A 19,861-nucleotide genomic window follows, 5' to 3' on the forward strand; every position below is an offset into this window, starting at 1 on the left:
GAACAGCGTTTTCTCTGCTTTTATCATGTCCTTGGGCCTCCTGCCTAGATCCATGGTCTGCAAACTGCGGCTCTTTGGCCCCTTGAGTGTGGCTCTTCCATAAAATACCAAGGCCTGGACAAGTCTATTTTGAAGAAGTGGCATTAGAAGTTTAAGTTTAGCCGATACCGGTTTGGCTCAGTGGATAGAGCATTGGTCTGCGGACTGAAAGGTCCCAGGTTCAATTCCGGTCAAGGGCATGTACCTTGGTTGTGGGCACATCCCTGGTAGGGGGTGTGCAAGAGGCAGCTGGTGGATGTTTCTCTCTCATCAATGTTTCTAGCTTTCTATCCCTCTCCCTTCCTCTCTGTAAAAAATCAATAAAATATATATATATTTTTTTTTTTTAAAGTTTAAGTTTAAAAAAGTTGGTTCTCAAAAGAAATGTCAATCGTTGTACTGTTGATATTTGGCTCTGTGGACTAATGAGTTTCCCGACCACTGGCCTAGGTCATGCTGACAGGGCTGACAGACGCGCCGGCCCCTCTCCGGGGGGAAGAACGGGAAGTTCAGCCACGCAGGCGGGAAGCACAACCTCCTGCTTAAAACCGAGAACTCAGCGGCGCTGAGGGGAGTGAATGGAGACAGCGCTGGTGACCTGCCTGCCGGGTGCTCTGTGGCCCCTGCGTGGGGACCCAGCAGGACTTCCTGGGCCTCGTGGGGCATGCAGCTTCAGGAAACAGCTGGGAACGGGCGGATGTGTTTGCGCAGAAAAGAAACGCATGCAAGCAAGCTGTGATGGTCCCTGTGGGGTGGCGGCCTGGGGGCCAGCAGGGGCCACCTCGGAGGGTGGGGCTGGGCAGTAGAACTGAGTGCTTCCTTGACAAATACCATTAAACCAAAGGTGAGCATTGAGGAGGGCCATCCTGCAGGCGGACCACGAGCACCTGCGAGCGCAGGAAGGTCCTGTTTCCTCACTTCCTGAGGGGCGGGCTGAGGCGGCAGCGTGCCCCCCCCTCCCCCCCCCGCCCGCGGAGGCCTCTTACCATAGGGGTGCATGTGGTCTCCAGGCATCTGGGGCGGGGTGAGGCCCTGCCGGAAGGGGTCCGCGCTGTACACGCCCTGCTCCATGGCCAGCAGCTGCTGCGGGGTGGGCAGGGCCGTGTAGGGGCTCATGATGCCTTCCAGCCCGGTGCTCCCGCCGCCGTTGGTCTGAGCTGAGGGACAAAGAGGCCAGGTCACCTCCCATGCAGCCCGCATCTCCCGCCGGGCAGGGGGACACAGAGCATCTTCCAGACACCACAGCCCTCATCCCAGGGCCCCGCCGGGCACTGGCCTTTGCTGCGGCCCCATACAGAGAGGAGAGTGGAGGGCAGGCGGGGGCAGCGCAGGGAGTCTGGGCTGCCCTGGGCGCCCCCGTAGCCTGACCCCGTGGACCACGCAGGGCTGCGTAAGTGCCTCACAATGCAGCAGCCGACTTCCCCAGAGATGGTGACTCCAGAGAGCAGGGAGCAGAAACTGCCATATCCTGTAAGACCTACCCTCGGGGGTCACACCCAATCAGCCTATTCAGTGACCAAGGGGACTGCAGGCTGTGGCCACCAGGGGAAGAGCATCTCGTCAAAGGACTGTGTGGCCACGGCTAAGTCACTTCTTACTGGCTGGGTCAGGGTTTCCCGTTCACGGAGGGGACAGACATGAACTGACTGGCGGGTCCCAGCCTGCGCCTTATGAGAGAGCGTCCTAAACCACGCCATTGAAACAAAGGCATCTGCCGAAACCAGTTTGGCTCAGTGGATAGAGCGTTGGCCTGGGGACTGAAAGGTCCCAGGTTCGCTTCTGGTCAAGGGCATGTACCTTGGTTGTGAGCACATCCCCAGTGGGGGGTGTGCAGGAGGCAGTTGGTCGATGTTTCTCTCTCATCAATGTTTTTAACTCTCCTAAGAGCCGCGTGAGAAGCTGGGGAACTCTGGGCAGCCAATGGCGTCCTGGCTGAGCCCGGGGTCCACCCAGGGGCATGGAGCGTTGCTTGGGGCCTGAGAACCGGAACCACGCCCCACTCCTTCCGAGTGTGGCCGCAGACCAGCAGCTGCGGGAGCTTGTTAGGCACTCAGGTTCCCAGGCCCCGCCCTGATCTTACAGCCAGAGTCTGTGCTGTTGCAGGTGCAGGTGGCCCACGTGTGGGTGATGGGCATGTGAGAACCTGTCTTAGGAGCACGCAGACCATTGGGGGATCTGTGGAACGGACGGCTGACTGGGGCCATATCGCTTCAACAGACGTTTTTCTAAAACCATTACTCTTGATTGAGTGTTTTGAGCTTCCTTGAGGACTCCCACACTGTCCTCCACTCCCTCCCAGTCCTCGTTTAAAAATGAGGTTCAGCCCGGCCATGTGGCTCCGTGGCTGAGCATTGACCTATGAACCAGGAGGTCAGGGTTTGATTCCTGCTTTGAGCACATTCCTGGGTTGCGGGCTCACTCCCCAGTGGGGGGCATGCAGAAGGCAGCCAATCAATGATTCTCTCTCATCATTGATGTTTCCATCTCTCTCTCCCTCTCCCTTCCTCTCTGAAATCAATTCAAAATACAGTTTAAAGAAATGAGGTTCATGCAGGAACTCTGAATCAGAGAAAGGGGTCTGGATTCCCGATGGGCCCCTTCCTCCTGTGGGGCCTCGGTCAGCCTCGTGGACCCTTTAGTACCGTCACCGCTGGCCTCGGGGTGGCTGCTGTCAGCATCAGGCCAGCAGGTGGCTGTGAACTAGAAACTTGCTCCGCAAAGCAGGCAATTACTCGTTTACTGTCATCATCCCCCCATTTTACGTAATTTTGGCAAAGGCGGAGTCACAACATGCTTCATGGGGCTGATCTGCCCGAGGACAGAGGACTAGGCAGGACGAGGAGCTGCAGGCCATCCTCACTGTCCGGACACTGGGCAGGGCCAGGGCAGGTGCTCAGGCAAGCCCAGCGCCCCCTCCCGCAGGCGATCCAGGCTGCAGCAGTGCCAACAGGTCACAGCTCCTCGAGCTCAGTTCCCATGCCAGGCTCCACCACACGGCGAGGCCAGGGCGTCTGGGAGCCCACAGGGGCCGTCCAGGAAGCTGGGCAGCTGGAAGTTGTGGCAGGGGAGTCGGCCTGGCAAGGACAGCGTTAGGGCCCTTACCTGAGCTCAGCCGCTGCGTGTTCTGCTGGTCCTGCTGCTGCTGCTGCCGCCGGGCCAGCTTCTTCATCTGCGGCGGAGAGACCCAGGGTTAGACGGCAGGGGGCTGGCAAGGGCTCAGGCCTCGGGGACGGCCGCGTGAAGGGCTGGAACAGGCCCCCAGAGGTGACGCGCACGCAGCGCCCGGAGTTAGGTGCCGTGTGGAATGGCAGCTCCGGCAGCCATGGTGTCTCAGCAGGAGCAGCGAGTCTCTCCCCACAAACAAAACTTGCTGCTGATGTTGAGAGTTTTACATGAGGTCTGTGTGCGGGGAGGGGCCTGCAGCCTGGCAGGGGCTGCCCCCAGGGTGTGCGCTGGGGTGAACTAGAAGCTGTCCACATCACTCCCCTGCCTGCTGGCCCTCGGGTCTGCAGACCCACTGGGAGGGTCAGCCTCCAGGTAAGGAGCTCACCCCCAAAGACCATGAGGGCACACACTTCCTGAAGGAACACTGTGACCGGAGTTTCTCAAACTATGTTCCGTGAACGGCGAGGGTCCCATGAGATACCAATATCCACTGGAGTGTGTGCGTGGAGACACTAGGTTACAAAATAACTCTCTTACTACGAGGCTCCCCAGAGCTCCGCAGGTGCTCCGTGCCACGTGACTCCGCAGGCTGCCGGCCCTTCACACCCTTTAGCCCTGAAACCCTCCCACGGGAAGGACCACGGAAGGCACAGTAACGGCGTGTTCTGAGAAACTCAGGGAGGCACACGCTCCTTAAACTGTGATGTAAACAGCGAGCCCGCTGATGCTCAGGGCTCTCAAGCAATGGGCCACCGGACATGTGAATTCAGGTCTAAAGTAAAAGTCTGTGCCCTGCCGGTGTAGCTCAGTGACTGAGATTACTGGTTCGATTCCTGGTCAGGGCACATGCCAGGGTTGCAGGCCTGATTTGGGGGGGGGGGGGGGGGGGAGTAGGAGGTGGCTGGTTGATGATGTTTCTATCTCTATCCTCCCTTCCTCCTCTCTCTCTCAAATCAATAAAAACATTTACAGTAAAGGCCTGCCCGGGAGAATGGAGATGGTACTATGAAGACGTGGCCTGCACTGGTTGGGTGGGGAGAGAGGGGGACGAGTGGGAGGCTGTTGGTCTGGGAGAGGCAGGAGGCACCCACGGGCCATCATGTCGAGGTAGAACAGTCATACGTGGGCCTGTAGGTTTCTCTCTGACATTTGAAAAGAACTTTGGATCTGGGTAAGACTAATGTAACTTAAAGAACCTGCTTTTCCCAAAAGGCACAGGAAGACACTTGTTCACGCACACACGCACACGCAGGCTAGGCCCACAGTCATGGCCACGAGGAAAACAGAGGCCATTTCACCAGGACAAACGCCCACCACTCCGCAGCCGCACACGGCTGGGCCTCAGATGACTGTTGAGAGCAGAACCTCGAAGTCGAGGGAACGCTCCATGAGTGAGCTGGTCGGAACGCTGTCGGCCAGGACACGGCTCCCTCTCCCGTCCCAGGGGCCCGCCCCCAACAGGCAGGCTGAGGCGCCAGCTACCTTGGCTCGCTGGTTCTGGAACCACACCTGGACCACACGGACGCTCAGCCCGGTCTCCGCAGCCAGCGTCTCCCTCACCTGGAAAAACAGAGCGTTAGACCCTCGAAGGAAAGGTGGGAACTCGGTGCAGAGTGCGGGAGGCCTGAGGGGTCTGGTGCCGGCACGGCACTGCCCGGCGTGCAGCCAGATGGAAGCACGGGAACAGAGAGGGTCTCCCAGGCGCACGGGGAGGAGTGAGTGTCCACTTAGAAGTGAACACGAGGTCTTTGGGGCGTCCCCGACTCTGGAAATCAGGCTTTCAGATGGCTCTCGAGCTTTGCAAAGCCTGTGCCCAGCCGACCACCACGCGTGCGCACTGACCCTCTCAAGGAGAACCCAGAGTGAAGGCCGCCAAGCAAAACACAGTGGTTCTCTTCTCTGTCCTAATTCATGACCTGAGTGTTCGGTTCTGTTCCCAAGCTCTGGGTGACCAGGTGTTGGTTCTGTCCCCAAGCTCTGGGTGACCAGGTGTTTCATGAACACTCATGTTCAGTAACCCCACGAGAGCCTGGCCCAAAAAGACTGCGACGGCCTCCGGATTCCGGCAGAGCAGACGCCCTGAGCAGGCACACCCCCTGGGGCCGTGCAGAGTGGGGCCATGGGGACCCGCACCATGAAGAGCTGTGTTTAAATATCTGCCCTCGTGTAGACGCATGCCGAGGGGCCGGAGCAGCATGGCCCTGCTGGTCGGATTCGGGAGGAGCTCCCTGAGTGAGCCCATCAGCAGGGCGGCCGGGAGGCCTTGGGCAGGACTCCCCTCATCGGCTCCACAGCTACAAGTGGGGGGATCAGACCAGTGCGCAGCACAGCCTTCTGTACACAGCTGTGCCCAGGGACCTGCCTCTACCGTGAGACCCTTTCCGCCCTTCAGAGGCCCAGCCAAGAGCTGCCTGTTCTGCGAGCCTGCTGACTCCCAGGCACAGGGGCCTTTCCCGCCGCCCGGGCCCTGGCCACGCGGCCTCTCTCAGGTGCAGTCACGTGCACGCATGTCTGCTGCCAGGGCTGGAGGCTGCCGGGACCCGCTGGGCACAGGCCCGTGGGGGTGGGCGTTCAGTGCACGCACACAATCACCACGAGGGTGGTCATTTGTCCTGAGCAAGCCGACTGCAGGCCATTTCTCTTTTCCCAGGACCGCCCGGAGCCCAGAGAAGCGCCGAGCACTCTGCCGTGAATAGCTCCAATCTCTCCAGTGTTGCTCCTCCCCGGCTTCCCCGCACGCCAGCTCAGTGGGGCTGGCCAAGGCCGGTCGTGGCGTGGAAAGTGGGTGCGCGGCAGTGGGAGTGAAACCCAGGAGGGCTTCCCTGGGCTTGCTGGGCGACGTAGCCTCTGGCCTTCTGCCATCTCCGCGAGGACAGCATCAGGTGCCGCTCTCAATCAGCCCAACCCTCGAAGGAGAGGCTGGTGACGGCGGAACCTGAGCCCATGGGCTGCAGCCCTGCCCTGCCCTGCCCAGGGGCTGGAAACCACGGAGGTGGTGTTTGTTACGGCAGCAAACCATGACTGACACAGATACAGATGCAGGAAAAACAAGGCTAAAGTGTTCGTGTGTTTCCTCCATGAAATTCAATGAGGGCTTTCTTATCTGTATCACATACGTGACAGGGACCAGCTTGTGACAGGCAGCCACAAACGGCAGCTGCTCAATGAACAGAGCTGCTCAATGCCAGCGCTCCGTGGCAGAGACCAGCGTCCCCAACACCAACCCTCTGCCTCCTATCAGCACCCAGATCCCCAGCTTCAGCCAGCACGTGGTCGGCCGGGCAGACTCACTCCAGCCTCCCTGCAAGAGGCCATCCCAGGATCACATTTTGGCCAAACACATATGAATGAAAGTGACACAAAGAATCCTGGGTTTGCCCTTAAAGAGGCAGCTGCCTGCCCTCCACTTCCTCTTTCTCCATCACAGTGGCGGCAAGCAGTGGTGAGAACCAACTAGCCCCGGCCACGCGATGGCCAGCAGGGCGGCCCAGCAGCCTAGGACTGTCACGGCCAGACCGTGACGCCTGAGAGAAGTAAGTGTCTCCCTCATCCAACCTCTACTGCGTTCTGTTTTCTGTTTTTCATGAAAATTCACAGCAGCCTGATCCATAACAAGTGAGTGAACAAACGAACGATGGCCCATCCGGATGGCAGGATGCCATTCAACGGCCAAAGCCAAGGAATGACACACAGACGAGTCCCCAGGTCACCTCCTCAAGAGGAACAAACAGGAGCAAAACCAGAGCAGACCACCAGCCCGCAGTGTGGCTCTCAGTCCCAGCACCGTGGTCACCCCAAGTGGCACCTGTGCTCTTCCCATTGGCCAGCCGAGTGACGGGTGTGAGCACGCTCACAGGAAAGCTCGGGCGGTTCTGGCCACAGCCTCAGACCCCGGAGTCCCCCACCCCGCTCCAGGCCACTGCACAGACCGAGCAGCCTCCCGCCGCCCTGACCCCAGGTGCCCGTGACCACGCCAGAGGAGTGGGGTGACCACGCAGAAGTGGGCAGGGCCCGTCCCCCCTCTTCCCTCCCGTACCTTTCTGCACGGCTTGGACGACACCTCAAACGAGGCCTTGAACGCCCTCCTCTGCTGGGTGGTCAGGATGGTTCGGGGCCGTTTGGGGCGCTTGTGGTCCTTGCTGTCCTCAGCCGCTCCTTTCCCTGCCCCGTGGGCGGCCTTGCAGAGACTGTCTTCGTCGTCACTTTTGCCTGAAAAGGTAGAAAGGAGGTGTTCCTCGCAGCCACTGCCTGGGGCAGCGCGATTCCCTAAGAGGTGCTCGGCCCACGCCTCCGAGGCTTACACGGGCGTGCGCGCTGGTGCTCGGTGCTCCGATGGGGCAGCCCAGGCAGGGCTGAGAGGCACCCAGCGAGATGGTTCTCCCGAGTGTGTCCTCGCCGGACCTCCCTGGGGTGGGGAGTGGCTTAGCGCTCTACAGCTCCGTTCCCTTACTGCAAACCCGGGTGTAAGAGAACCCCCCTCTTTGGGGTCTGAGAGGGTTCAGGGGGCTGACAGGTAAGGCCCTCAGAATGCTGCTTGGCGTTAAATAAATGCCAGTCTGCTGGCACTGCTGCGTAGCTGTCACTGCTCCATCCAGACCTGGAGCGAGGGCCCCAGGACCTGCAGACCACCCGCATGCACAGACTGGTTCTCAGGATGGGGAGGCGGGAAGAGGAAGGCTGGGAGGGGCAGGAGGAGGGGGGCGGGGAAGGGGGTGGAGAGAGGACGAGGCTCGGGTTGGTGCTCTGCCACTGCTGTCGTTTTGGGGGACATTTCTCCCTCTGCGGCCTCCTCTCGCCGCCCCTCTCCGCTCTCTGCAGCCCCCTGGCCCTCCAGGAATCATGTGACACTTTAGAGGGAGTGTGCGGCCTCCTCTGTAAGCAGCCAGAGCCACGTTTTCCTCCGCAGGTCCACGGTCTCCACTGCAGCTGCAACTCCGCTGTCACCTTGCGAAGGCAGCCGCAGTCACGAGTGGGCACCGCTGTGGGCCACTGTGTGCCACCAGGCCCTGCTCCAGGCCCCTGACCTCCTGGCCACCCTGCCAGGCTCGGCACTGGGCACTGGGCACGGAGCAGTCAGTGCTGGAGGCTGCTGTGTTCCCCCCACAGCCTGTGGCACATGTAACAGAGGCGGATGGGGCCTCAGGTGAGCCTGGAGGAGTGGGGGAGGCCGGGATTGTGGAGGAGAAAGGGGGGTGGGGGGAGCACAGGAGAATTTGCCAGGACAGGAGGCAGGGAAGTGGAGGCGGGGCCCCAGCTCCCAGGCACAGCTGTGCTCCAGCGGGACGAGGCAGCAGGTAAAATCCCGCAGGCGGCCAGCGAGGGTCCCGAGAAGGGCAGTCCCCGCAGCTGCTGTGTGGAAACTGCCTTCCCCAAGATTCCTCACGGGGTCTCCCTGAGACCCAGAGCAGCCGAGTCTGCTCCGGGACTGGCTCCTTCTGTCATTTGCTCAGTCAGCCAGCAGCGGGGCTCACATGTGGTCACGGCACAAGGACTCCTTGGGACAGAGGGACGGTGCCACCCTGTCCCTGCTCTCCAAGTCCCAGCGACCAGAGGAAAGAGACCCCGCACCCGAACCATGGCCCACAGGAGGGCGCTGGGGAAGGGGACATGGTGCGGGTGTCGCTGGAATTAGAAATGACTGACACAACCCACGTCCAGGAGAGGGGCGCTGTGTGTCAGTAGAGCGCCTTCAGGGCGGGGCAGCCCTTGTTCACCGCGAGGCGATACGGAAACGCCCATTGGCCTGGATCAGACACGCAGCCTTCACAGCGCCTTGTTTCGCTGCGGCAGGATGCGGCAGGAAATGGGCATTGGCCTTTTTTCACAGGTGAGCAAACTGAGGCCAGGGGAGGGGTGACCTCTGGCCCAAAGGCACACAGCGGGGAGCGCTGTCCCCCTCCCCCGCCCACCTGACCGCCGTGGAGATCCGATTATCAGGAGCCGCCCGGCTGGGCGGTCAGTTATTACAGGGTGAGGACAGAGGGCTCCCGGAGCAGGTGCTCAGCGCCTGATCGTGCACCTGTGTGCCTCCTGGAAGAGCCGCTCTTTCAGTCCCAAAGGGACAGAGCTCACTTCAAACCCAGGTCCCCCACTAGTCCCCTCCCTCTTGAGCACCCCCTCCCCCACTGCCAGCCCCACTCAGGGAGGTCTCACCCTGGCGCACCGGCCACAGCACACAGCGGCCACGCTGCACTCAGCCAGGCCCGAGGTAGTGTCCCAAGAAAGACACCTTTGTTCGGCCAGGACACTTTGGATGGGGATCCTGTGCCAGGCTGGGGGGAGGGTGCTGGGTCAGAACCAGGGCATGCCAGCTCAGCCATCTCCATGCCCCAGGGGAGCTGGGCTCCACTCGGGAGTGCTGGCCGCCCGCCATGGCCTGGACACCCCTCTCCCCAGCTTGGCTGCTGCCCAGAAAGGGGAACCTTGTGTCTGGAGGTTTACAGGAATCAGGACAGTGATGGTGCAATTACTGTGGATCTGTATCAGACCCGGGCCTTTCCACGTGCAAATGGGCTTTATACACACACACACACACACACACACACACATACACACACAGTCACACATTAAAATACATGCACATGGGAGCACCCACGTACCCACATGCATGCACACATGTACACACACATGCACATACTCATATGCATGTACATGTATGCATGCACATATGCATTTGCACACTCGTGTTCATGCTCATGCACACACACTCTCACATAGCCACACACATAGCAGTCACACCTTTGCATATACATGCGCATATACACGTACAATACACACATTCAGTCACACATGCATACACATGCGCTCACACATGCACGCCCACACATTCATATGCTCGCGCACTTACATACTCGCTCACATATATACTCACACACACGTGCACGCACATGCACAGACATACACATATGCACACTCACATGCATGCATACACACATGCGTACATAGCCACAAACTCCCACACTCTGTATCTTTTCTTCTTTTGAGTTTTTCTATCGCTTCCTCCTTCCCCTCTGTAATGAGAACCTGGCCACATGCAACTCACACTGGCTAGCACTATGGGAATGCTGAATGTCCCTGGCACAGATGTGCCATACAAATCTGCATATGTACGATGAAATACCGATCATCAGGACATCAGAAAACCCCTCCATACCCACGTCACTGCGTTCAAATCGAGCATGGGGAGAGGCACTAAATAAAAACCATATCTTGCACCACCCTCTCTTGGCCAGCCTCTGAGAGGGAACCCGGGGCAAAACAAGCTGGATCAGATATTGGGGCTTGGCGCTCAGTCCCAGTGAAAGCTCAGAGCTGGCCGCCGGTGGCTCACAGGCGTGGGTGTGGCCACAAGACATGTCACTGCGCTCGGTTCATATCTGTAAGGGCTGCGGTCCGCTCCCAGCACCGCCTTCAGTGGACCGAACGCCGAGTCTCTTTGGAAGAGTCCAATCTCGCCGCATTACTCATGTGTTCAGGAGGATCAAATTACTTATTTGAGGAAATGAAATTGTGTATAGGCAGGGTTGGAAGCCAAGAAGTTAATTATTTCCCCAAATTGAAAAAGACCCAGACATCACTCCTCGAGGTGACCGTGGAATTGGGGGAGCTGGCAAACATCTAAATGTTCCCTCTGCGGAGTGACCAATGCCTGGACAGTCCCTGTGGACTTAGTCCCAGAGAGACGCTGCCCAGGTGAGGACCACGGCGGGTCTGACTGCCTGTGCCCTTGGCAGAGACGCCTGGTTCTGACCCAGGCAAGCTAAGGCCACACCCAGTGGCCTGTGCCTTCAGATTCCAGTCTGTCCTGCAAGCCACTGGTAGGCTCCAAAGATCAGGGAAAGCTGAGAACAGACACCCAGCCTTTGTTCTTACTGCCACCACTCACCAGCTGTGTGACCTAAGGCAAATGACCTGACCTCTCTGTGCTCCATCCTCCCAGTTTGTAAAACCGGTACTCTAAAGACCTGACAGGCGGGCCTGATAGGACTGTTAACACAAATAGTGGGAGTTGGACAAAGCACTTTGAGAAAAAATTGTAAAACGCTATTAAAATGTAAGATATTTTAAATATTTTTATTGTGCCCGATAAACTTACTAGAGATCCCCAGCGACTATGAACCCTACAGGAGAAGGAGGAGCAGACCAGATCAAAAAGTCCTGCGTCTAAGGGGAGAAGGCAGATGGTGAATAGAATAAAAAGCTAACTTAGTCTCTGACAAGGTTGAGTGCTAAGAACACAATAAAACAGCCGTGAGCCAAGGAAGACACGGAGGTTCCTTCGGGCCTGCACTTCTGCCTCACCACCAAGGTCCCAGCTTACCTCCCCGTCACCCCGTCACCCTGTCCTTGCCGGTCTCCCTCCCAAACACCCAGAGCACACACCTGTTCCTCGGGACGTTCTGACCAGAAGACATTGTATGTTGTCTTGTTCTCTAACCACTCAGGCAGGAGCAGCATCACACACCACGAGCTCTCGGTGTGAATGTTAACACTCTGCACTGAACTGACACAATCCTGTCCTGGTGGCTTTGGGAGGCAGGCGGCTCGGAGCTGTGCTTGGAGGAACAACCCCAGGCTGGGCCCGAGCCTGCCCACGGCTCCTGGGCTCCGATGCAGCAGGTGTGGGATGGGATCGGGGCCATCTCCCCTCCAACAATCTCCCCGGGGAGGCTGTGCTGCTGGCTCAGGAACGCAACTGAGAACCTTGGCCTTACTCTGTGGAACTCTCCTTTCTTTTGGGGAAAACGTAGCAAATAAGAACCAACTAGGCCATTTTACAATTTAAACAGTGAAGAGTGATAAGCAGAGACTGAACCCACAGTGACTGGAACGCAGGAATCTGCGGCTCAGGACACTGACGCTGGACAGTGGTGAGGAGCAGCAAGCTGGCTGACGAGCTCAGGGAGATGTCCCCGCAGAGGGGCAGATGCTGGGAGTGCTCAGCGCCAGGCTGGGCCACAGCCTGTGAAGAGAAAGGGGGGGCGGGGGAGCAGTGCCAGGCCACACTAGGGCACGCGGGCAGGTCAGGGACTTTGCATTTGTCCCCGGTGCAGTGGAGGCCACAGCTGGTCCGGGCAGCACCTGGATAGAACCTGCCCATCCCTCCCGCCCAGCTCAGGGCTTCCTTCTGCACGGTGCTCCCGTCTAATCCAGGCCACATACCTCTGCCTCCTCAGGTCAGCAGGAGGCCCCCAACTTTTCTGAATACACATTGATTTTTAAATTATGTATCCACCAATATTATTGATATTGGAGAGGAAGGGAGAGGGAGAGAGAGATAGAAGCATCAATGATGAGAGAGAAACATTGATTGTCTGCCTTGTGACTGGGGATGGAACTCGAAACCCGGGCATGTGCCCTTGATTAGAATCGAACCTGGGACCTTTCAGTCCGCAGGCTGAAACTCTCTCCACTGAGCCAAACCAGCTAGGGCTGTACCCACCCTTTTGGAAGCCTCTGATTTTCTTCCTCACCAGTGTCCCAAGATGATGGGTTAGTGCCGTTCCTTACACTCGGATTCCATCCTGGTCTCTCTGTGTCAGGAGAGGGTGCATCTGTCCGGTTCAGCCAACAGGAGGCATTTACAGGGATGTCAGAGGAGAGTTAGAAACAAAGGTTTTCCTCGGCCTTCCCCGGCCGTGGGGGGAGCCTCTGGCTGTGGTTGCCTCTTTTCCGTGCCTCGTCACACCTGCAAAGCCCACTGCCATTTCAGCGTCCCCCAGAAGTCACCCGTCCTTCTGGCTTCCTCTGCTGCACATGTGTGACAGGCCTCACCCTCCCGAGCTGTTTGCATCTCAGCAATCTCATCAGCCCTGTAACCAACGCTTGGTATCGACCTCTTTCTATTTTGAATGCTGACAGCTGTTTCTGCCCTCCTGGTTGGCCCCTGGCTGGTGCAGTTCTTGAGGTTGACAAGGGACTTCACAGGTGAGGCGATGTCCCTCCGTTCACCAGGTAAGCATCTCCAGGCACGCTGTTCGCTGGCCATCCCGACACTCACGTCAGCTCCAGTCCCCTCCTCCTTCCTCTCTTCCTCTGCGGAGCTGCCCTCACAAGGCTCCTCCCGAGCAGTGGTCAGGTGAGGAGACATGTGGTTCTTTACCCCGGGAATTGGACTTCAGGTGCAGAAGTCACAGGAAACAGGGACGCAGGGCCTACGCGTGGTCAGCACCATGGCCAGATCCCAAAAGCAGCAGACAAAACCTGGGGTCAGAAAGGACTTTCAAGGGAATTCATTCCAGGGACTAGAGAGAAACTGGACAGCTGGCCATTTTTGCTAGTGAGAGCCCCTCTTAATTTGTCCCCAATACCTGCACTACTGTGCCATACACAGGCCAAGCTGTGACCAAGAGGCCGCCGCACTGCCATGCCCAGAAGAGCAGACGTCAAGGCAACCCCACAAGCGGTCCCACACGCCTCCCCGAGCTGGGCTCCGTCCACTGTACGCAGGTACCTTCTCTAGGGCCACCAAGAAGGAAAACACGACCAGCTCACTAATTAGTTTGTGGGCATAATCAGTCTGTGTGTTTTTTAAGGTTCTTTTTTTTTATTATTTTTATAATATATTTTATTGACTTCAGAGAGGAAAGGGGAGTGAGAGAGAAAGGTTCATCAGTGATGAGGGAGAATCACTGATGGCTGCCTCCGGCACATCTTGGTTCCTGACATGGATCTTTCGGACACTGCCCAGGGGCAGAGCACAGACGCTTGGGCTGAGGGGGCCCGAACTCTGGAAACACCTTCTCACGGCTGTTGCTTGAAACACATCGTTGACATTGGCTTATTTCCTGATTGGTTCCTTCTTTGTACCATAGGAAGACTTCAAGTGCCACATGCTGCTTAATCCAGAGCACTGGTTGGTCGGTTCCATGAATCCATAGCTCTTATAGCTGAATAGCCTTTCCTTCTTAAATCGATATAATGGATATTTTTACTTTTAGCTGTTCTGAGAACTCTGTTCTAAAGGCTGTAACTTGAGGGTTCTAGCCTTCAAGACACTCTGATAATAGTTTCTCCCAACTCCCAGGGACTTTGATCACGAGCCTGCTGTTCCTGGAAATTCACCTGCATGGACCCACGTACATCAAGGTCAGGTGTGCCCCAGGCACCTGGCAAAGCACTCTCAGGGGGTCTCTCAGATGAAGGAAGTCCTCCTTCTGCCATCCCTGCTCCTTGGAATATCCAGGGTCAGACACTGAACTGGCTGGGGCGGGCTCTGCCAGACCTGCCACCTGCTCCGCAGTGTAGGAGGTGGGGGAGGGGTGCCCATGCTGGGGAGAGGCCATGACATTTGGGGGAGAGGGGCAGCCCTGCCCAGCCCTTCCCACTGGAGTCACTGAGTCTGGGCGCAGAGACCCGGGTTCATCAGAGAAGGTGGTGGTCCCATTCCTTCCTCAGACCTCAGGGGAGGACTGGGAAAGGCCAGCCCGTTCAGCCAGCCTGCTGACGGGAATGCCCGGTCTCCATGGACCTCCCTCACCCACCCCGGAGCAGGCCTGCGGCATGGCACTGTCTCAGAGCCATGAGTCACCAGGAGGAAGGAGCGGTGGGGTGGAAAGTCTGCTTTGTCCACGGGAGGAGGCGTCTGGCACCCTTGCTTCGTCTGCTTTGCTGGTGGGAGGAAGGGAAGAGGACCAGACATCTGCAAACATGAGGAGCTCCTCAAGGTCATCGTTGGCCAAGGAAATCAACGCAATTCGGAGTAAGCTGGCTGCCAGGGCCGCCAATCCGTGGCGTCGTGGGCAAGTGCTGGCACCAAGGCCACCTTCCCTCCGCACATCCCACTTCACAGAGACCGCGGCGTCCTCTGTCCCTCCTTCAAGAACCCGAATTCCCTCTCGTCACAGCCCAGCTGCTAGAGAACCACGCCAGCTGCGGTGCCTTGTGTGTCTGTCAAGCAGCCGAACACACAGCTTCCCGCCCCAGCCAAGGGCACCGGAGGCAGTAGACGTCCTCACTGTCCTTGCAGGGCGTGACGGATGTCCAAGGGGACCAGGCCGAGTGCATAGGTGTCACTCTCTCTTCACTGAGCACTTACTTTGCTCCAGGTCCAGGATGAGCATGTTGCCTGTGCTATCTGAGACAGCCTCGCACCAGCCCATCGATAAGTCAGGAGATGGAAGCTCCAAGGTCACCCAAGGTCACCGCTACCAGATAGAAGACCTGATAGTAAAACCCAGTGTCCAAAACCCCACAGTCTTTCTTTTAAAAGATGATAACCTGAGTCACTGACAAGTCCTGTCCCCAACTCTCCCTCTCTTCTCTAAAAGCACATCAACACTTGGAGAGCCCATGGAACCATCGCCACCGTCCCCGACAGGGTGTCTCAGAGGCTGGCCACAGAATCAGGTCCCAGTGCTGTCTGAATGTGTAACACAGAGGTGGCGGTGACACTGGGGAGTGTGTGTGTGTGTGTGTGAGAGAGAGAGAGAGAGACAGAGATTTGTTAGTATACTACAGACTCAGAACTAAAGGAAATTAGAAGCTGTATTCCCAAGCCTTATCTGAGTCCTAAGTCTGCTCATAGTCACCCATTCATAACGTGTTCAAGGACATGACAACATACGTGTAGACAGAAGACTGCATTAGTCAGAACCGGATGGGTAGGACAGGGTAGAACAGAAGCTCCACAATATCACAGGATTATTCTAGATTTTAAAAAAAGTTTTAAGGTGGGGATCAGTGGGTAACATTAGGGCTTAGCCAGTGCCTGCACCCGCCCGTTCACTGGGAGACTCAGCTGACCGCAGCCTCCCGGGGCTGCATGCAGACCAGCTTCTGATGGCTCCATGGCGGCTCCTGTCTAGTCCATCTCCCATGGTACACGGATGTCGCCTCCCCCACCCCCCAGGGTCCGAGGCAGAGGGTCTGAGCAGCCTGAGAATCCATCGAAGGGCGGCCAGTTCCCAGGGGGGCCGACAGGCCCGCTCTAAGAGCCAGCACCTACGTGCGCTGGTTGGTGTTACTGTTCTGCATTTCTCTCCATAGCAGTGCGAGCTCCGAAACCGCACCTGGGGCACTGCGACAGGCCTCTGGTTTCACACCCTTAGCTTTTCTGAGTCTCAAATCCACAGCTGGCCTCGCCTTGCACCGGGCAGTGTCCACCTGCCCATGTCCATGAATGTGGTCCACAAACACCTTGAACTCACGTGGCCCTGAATTCATTACTGAGATCCTTTCCTGAATTCCTACCTGGCCAGGGCCTCACCGTTCTCCCAACTTAGAGACCTCAGAGCCGTCCTCAGCTTTAGCTCTTCTCCCACAGCCAGCGCCACTCGGTCCAGGGCTTCCTGCTCCCTGGCGGCTGCGTGGCCTGGTCTGTTCGCTTTGTATCCCCAGCCCCAGCATGGCGCCTGGCATGGAGCAGGAACCTCCAGGCACTGAATGAGTGCATGGGGATGGATTTGTGAAACCTCTCTCTGCGTCCGAGCCTTCGCCTCTCACCCGGAAGACGTAGCATTCCTTCCTGCCTCCCAGCTGGCAATGCCCCCTCCGACCCAGCTCCTCACTTCTCTGCGGACGGACGGACTGAGTGACCTCGCAGCTGCCTGTGCAAACTTCTAATCAGACTCCCCACAACCACTGGACACATCCGAGTAAGACTCACAAAACCCTGCACATCCAGGCATCAACCTCGCTGCCACCAACCCCGAGCCCTCTTGCCCCGGGGGAGCCCACCAGCCACCCTCCCCATGCCCGCCACAGCCCGGCTTTGCAGCTGCCCCAATATCACAGGATTATTCTATTAATAGATTAAAAAAAAAAAAGTCGGGAATCAGTGGGTAACACTTCAGGGCTTCCTTCTTTCACCTTTCCTTCTAACAGCATACTCATATCCCTCTCACCATCCAAAAGGACTGTCTGTCCTGCCTCAGGGACAATGCCACGTCCATTGTGAAGGACTTTCCATCAGCCCGTGACCCCTCTGCCCAGGGGACTGTGGCCCCGCTGCCTGACTCAGGCTCCTCACTCTGGTGCCAGCGTGCACCCCACATTCCACTGCAGGCGCTTGTTCAGGAGTTCTCACCACGGAGGACGGAGCGCTTGTAGCACACGTTTCCGATCCTCTTGTGATCACGACTGTCTGACCCGGTCTGACAGAGAGTACCCTCGAGTTGTTTGCTGAATTGGCCTCAATTTAATTCTGTGAGCATCACTCGAGAGGAAGGAACAGCGTGCAGCGCAGACGCCCGGAGATGGGCTGACCGCAGAAGCCTCAGTAATTACGGGGCAGATCTTCCCGGGCAGGAGACCATTTGCATCTGAATGACCTGTGCGGATTTTCTGCTGTTGATGTTTCTGGGATTTTTCAGAGAAAGGCTTCTATTCTTTGATTCTTTCCTGGCGTGGAGAGGGGCCAGAAAGTTAATCTACCCATCACCCTCATCTGAGACGGGACAACCCGCCAGCAGTTCTGAGGAGAGAAATCCCACAGAAGCCAAGTGTCCAGTGCCGGGCAGCGCTGAGGCCCGAAGGGCCAGCGGCTCAGGCTCAGCTCCCGGGAGCCCCGAGGCCCGAGCTGGCCGCCCTGCGTCCTAAACAACCTCTCATCCGCCTGCCTCCGTGGATGGCTGGGCGAGGAGAGGAGTGAGCAGCTTCACGGGAGCTCAGTGCCCCCCAAGGCGGGGAGCAACCCGCCAGACCAGGGCTGAGGCCCCAAGGAGCCCGGTGCAGTGGCCCGTCTGTGTGACTGTCCCCTCCTGAGCATGCGCAGGGGTGTACGGCTGAGGATGGAGAAAGGTAATCTCAGTACACACTCACTCACAGACACTCACACACAGACACTCACACACACACACTCACACACACTCACAGACACACTCACACATACACTCACCACACACTCACACTCACAGACACTCACACTCAGACACACTCACACATACACTCACCACACACACTCACACTCACACACACACACACACTCACAGACACACTCACACATACACTCACCACACACACTCACACACACACTCACACTCAGACACACTCACACTCACACATACACTCACCACACACACACAGACACACACATACCGGTACTCACTCTCACACACACAGACACACACACACTCACACACACACCACACACTCACAGACACACACATACCGGTACTCACACACACACTCACACTCTCACACACACATTCACACACACACACAGGCACACACTCTCACACACACACACACACACTCTCTCACACACACTCTCACACACACACACACACACACACACACACACACACAAATCCCCAGCACCTGCTGCAGAAAGCCCCTCGGAGCCGGCAGGGCCCCGGGCTGGCAGGCCAGAGGCTTAGGTGGCGGTACTTTAATTAACTCTGCAGCCGCCGGGCCGCGAGGTGCCCTAATCCGCCGCCTGACGTCACCTGGGAACGGACCGGCCTGGCTGAGGCCCGGGACAGGCCAACCCCGCCGCCCGGGCCCCGCGCCCGGGGAATTAGGAGCGGGAGCGATGCGAGCTCACTTTTAATTGGAAACCGGGGCCGCTTTCAGAGCCGTGTTTACTCAGGCCCGGCTCCGGGAGCTCTAATTGAAGGGCCGGCTTTGGAGATTATGGCAAACATCTGGCCGCAGCACCGGCTCTTTATCTGCATTTTCTCATAAAACCGCCCGTGTGTTTCCGCGCTGCTCTCCCCATTTCCGAAGGCCTCTGAAGAGCGGGCAGACTGTGAGAGAGGCAGGGGGTGGGGGTAAGGGGGAGGCTGCACACTCCCCTCGGGCGCCCACCACCCCGCTGCGCTCGCCCCCCATGCACTACCTCCCACACTCCTGGCACCTAGACAGTGCGTGCCCTTGGCGCTCACCGCCTGGCACACCCTGCACCTGCCGCCTGGAGCACCTCACACCCACCGCCAGGCACCCCTCCACCTCACACACCCACCGACCAATGCACACCCTTGGCAGCCCCCTCGGGGCACACGGGCTCCCCAGAAGCTCCCTCAGACTCCATGTCACAGGGTGTCCCACTGGCTGGGCCCTGAGAGGGAGGAGCTGAGAAGTAAAAGAAAGGGGACTGGAGACCTTTAGCGGAGGTGGAATTGTGAGGCACAGGCGGGAGGGAGTGGCCAAGGTAATGGGGAGGAAGTCACACTCCCCACCTTCCTCTAAGGCCCAGAGGGAGAGCCTCCATGTGCTTGGTTGAGGCCAAGGAGGGCACAAAAGGGAAAAGGGAACCCAGGTGTCTTGGGACAAAATCACATCTCCCCTGTCTACCTTCCATCCATCCATCCATCCATCCATCATTGTCTGTCTGTAGCTCCCTGCAGACTCCGGCACCCATCCCACCTTGTGCTCCCCCACCCCCACGGGATCCTCCTATCCAGAGCTGCCAGGTTAAATACAAAACAAATTTATATTGCATGAGACACACACACAGATATAAATTCAAATTTAACTGGATTTTCATTGGCTAAATCTCACTGCCCTGCTCACTATTAGAAAAAAGCAACTCTGTATTTTAATTCCAGAGTCTTCCTGATCCGCATCAAAGCTCTGAAGTTGTGGCAGAGCTGGCAAGGGCCCGAGTCTGCCCCTGAAGCTCCCTGACAGGAGCCAGCTGCCCACCCCCAGACCCCTCAGCCCCACCTAGGGATGCCCCCCTGCCCCCTCAGGCCCACCTAGGGAGCTTTACCAACAG

At 57.9% G+C, this 19,861-nt stretch overlaps 1 protein-coding gene across 1 annotated transcript in view; it reads right to left on the reverse strand.

Annotated features, from left to right (window-relative positions):
• LMX1A (LIM homeobox transcription factor 1 alpha) overlaps positions 1-19,861 on the reverse strand; it is a 105,077-nt gene that overhangs the window by 2,947 nt on the left and 82,269 nt on the right. The window contains exons 4-7 of the mRNA XM_036443015.2: positions 7,241-7,413; positions 4,687-4,764; positions 3,142-3,208; positions 1,026-1,196 (exon numbers count right to left, since the gene is read on the reverse strand). Coding sequence (XP_036298908.1) covers positions 1,026-1,196; positions 3,142-3,208; positions 4,687-4,764; positions 7,241-7,413 — 489 coding nt within the window. The remainder of the gene's footprint in view (positions 1-1,025; positions 1,197-3,141; positions 3,209-4,686; positions 4,765-7,240; positions 7,414-19,861) is intronic.

This window comes from Pipistrellus kuhlii, unplaced genomic scaffold (genome assembly GCF_014108245.1).
Source record: "Pipistrellus kuhlii isolate mPipKuh1 unplaced genomic scaffold, mPipKuh1.p scaffold_m20_p_18, whole genome shotgun sequence".
NCBI classification, from domain to species: domain Eukaryota; kingdom Metazoa; phylum Chordata; class Mammalia; order Chiroptera; family Vespertilionidae; genus Pipistrellus; species Pipistrellus kuhlii.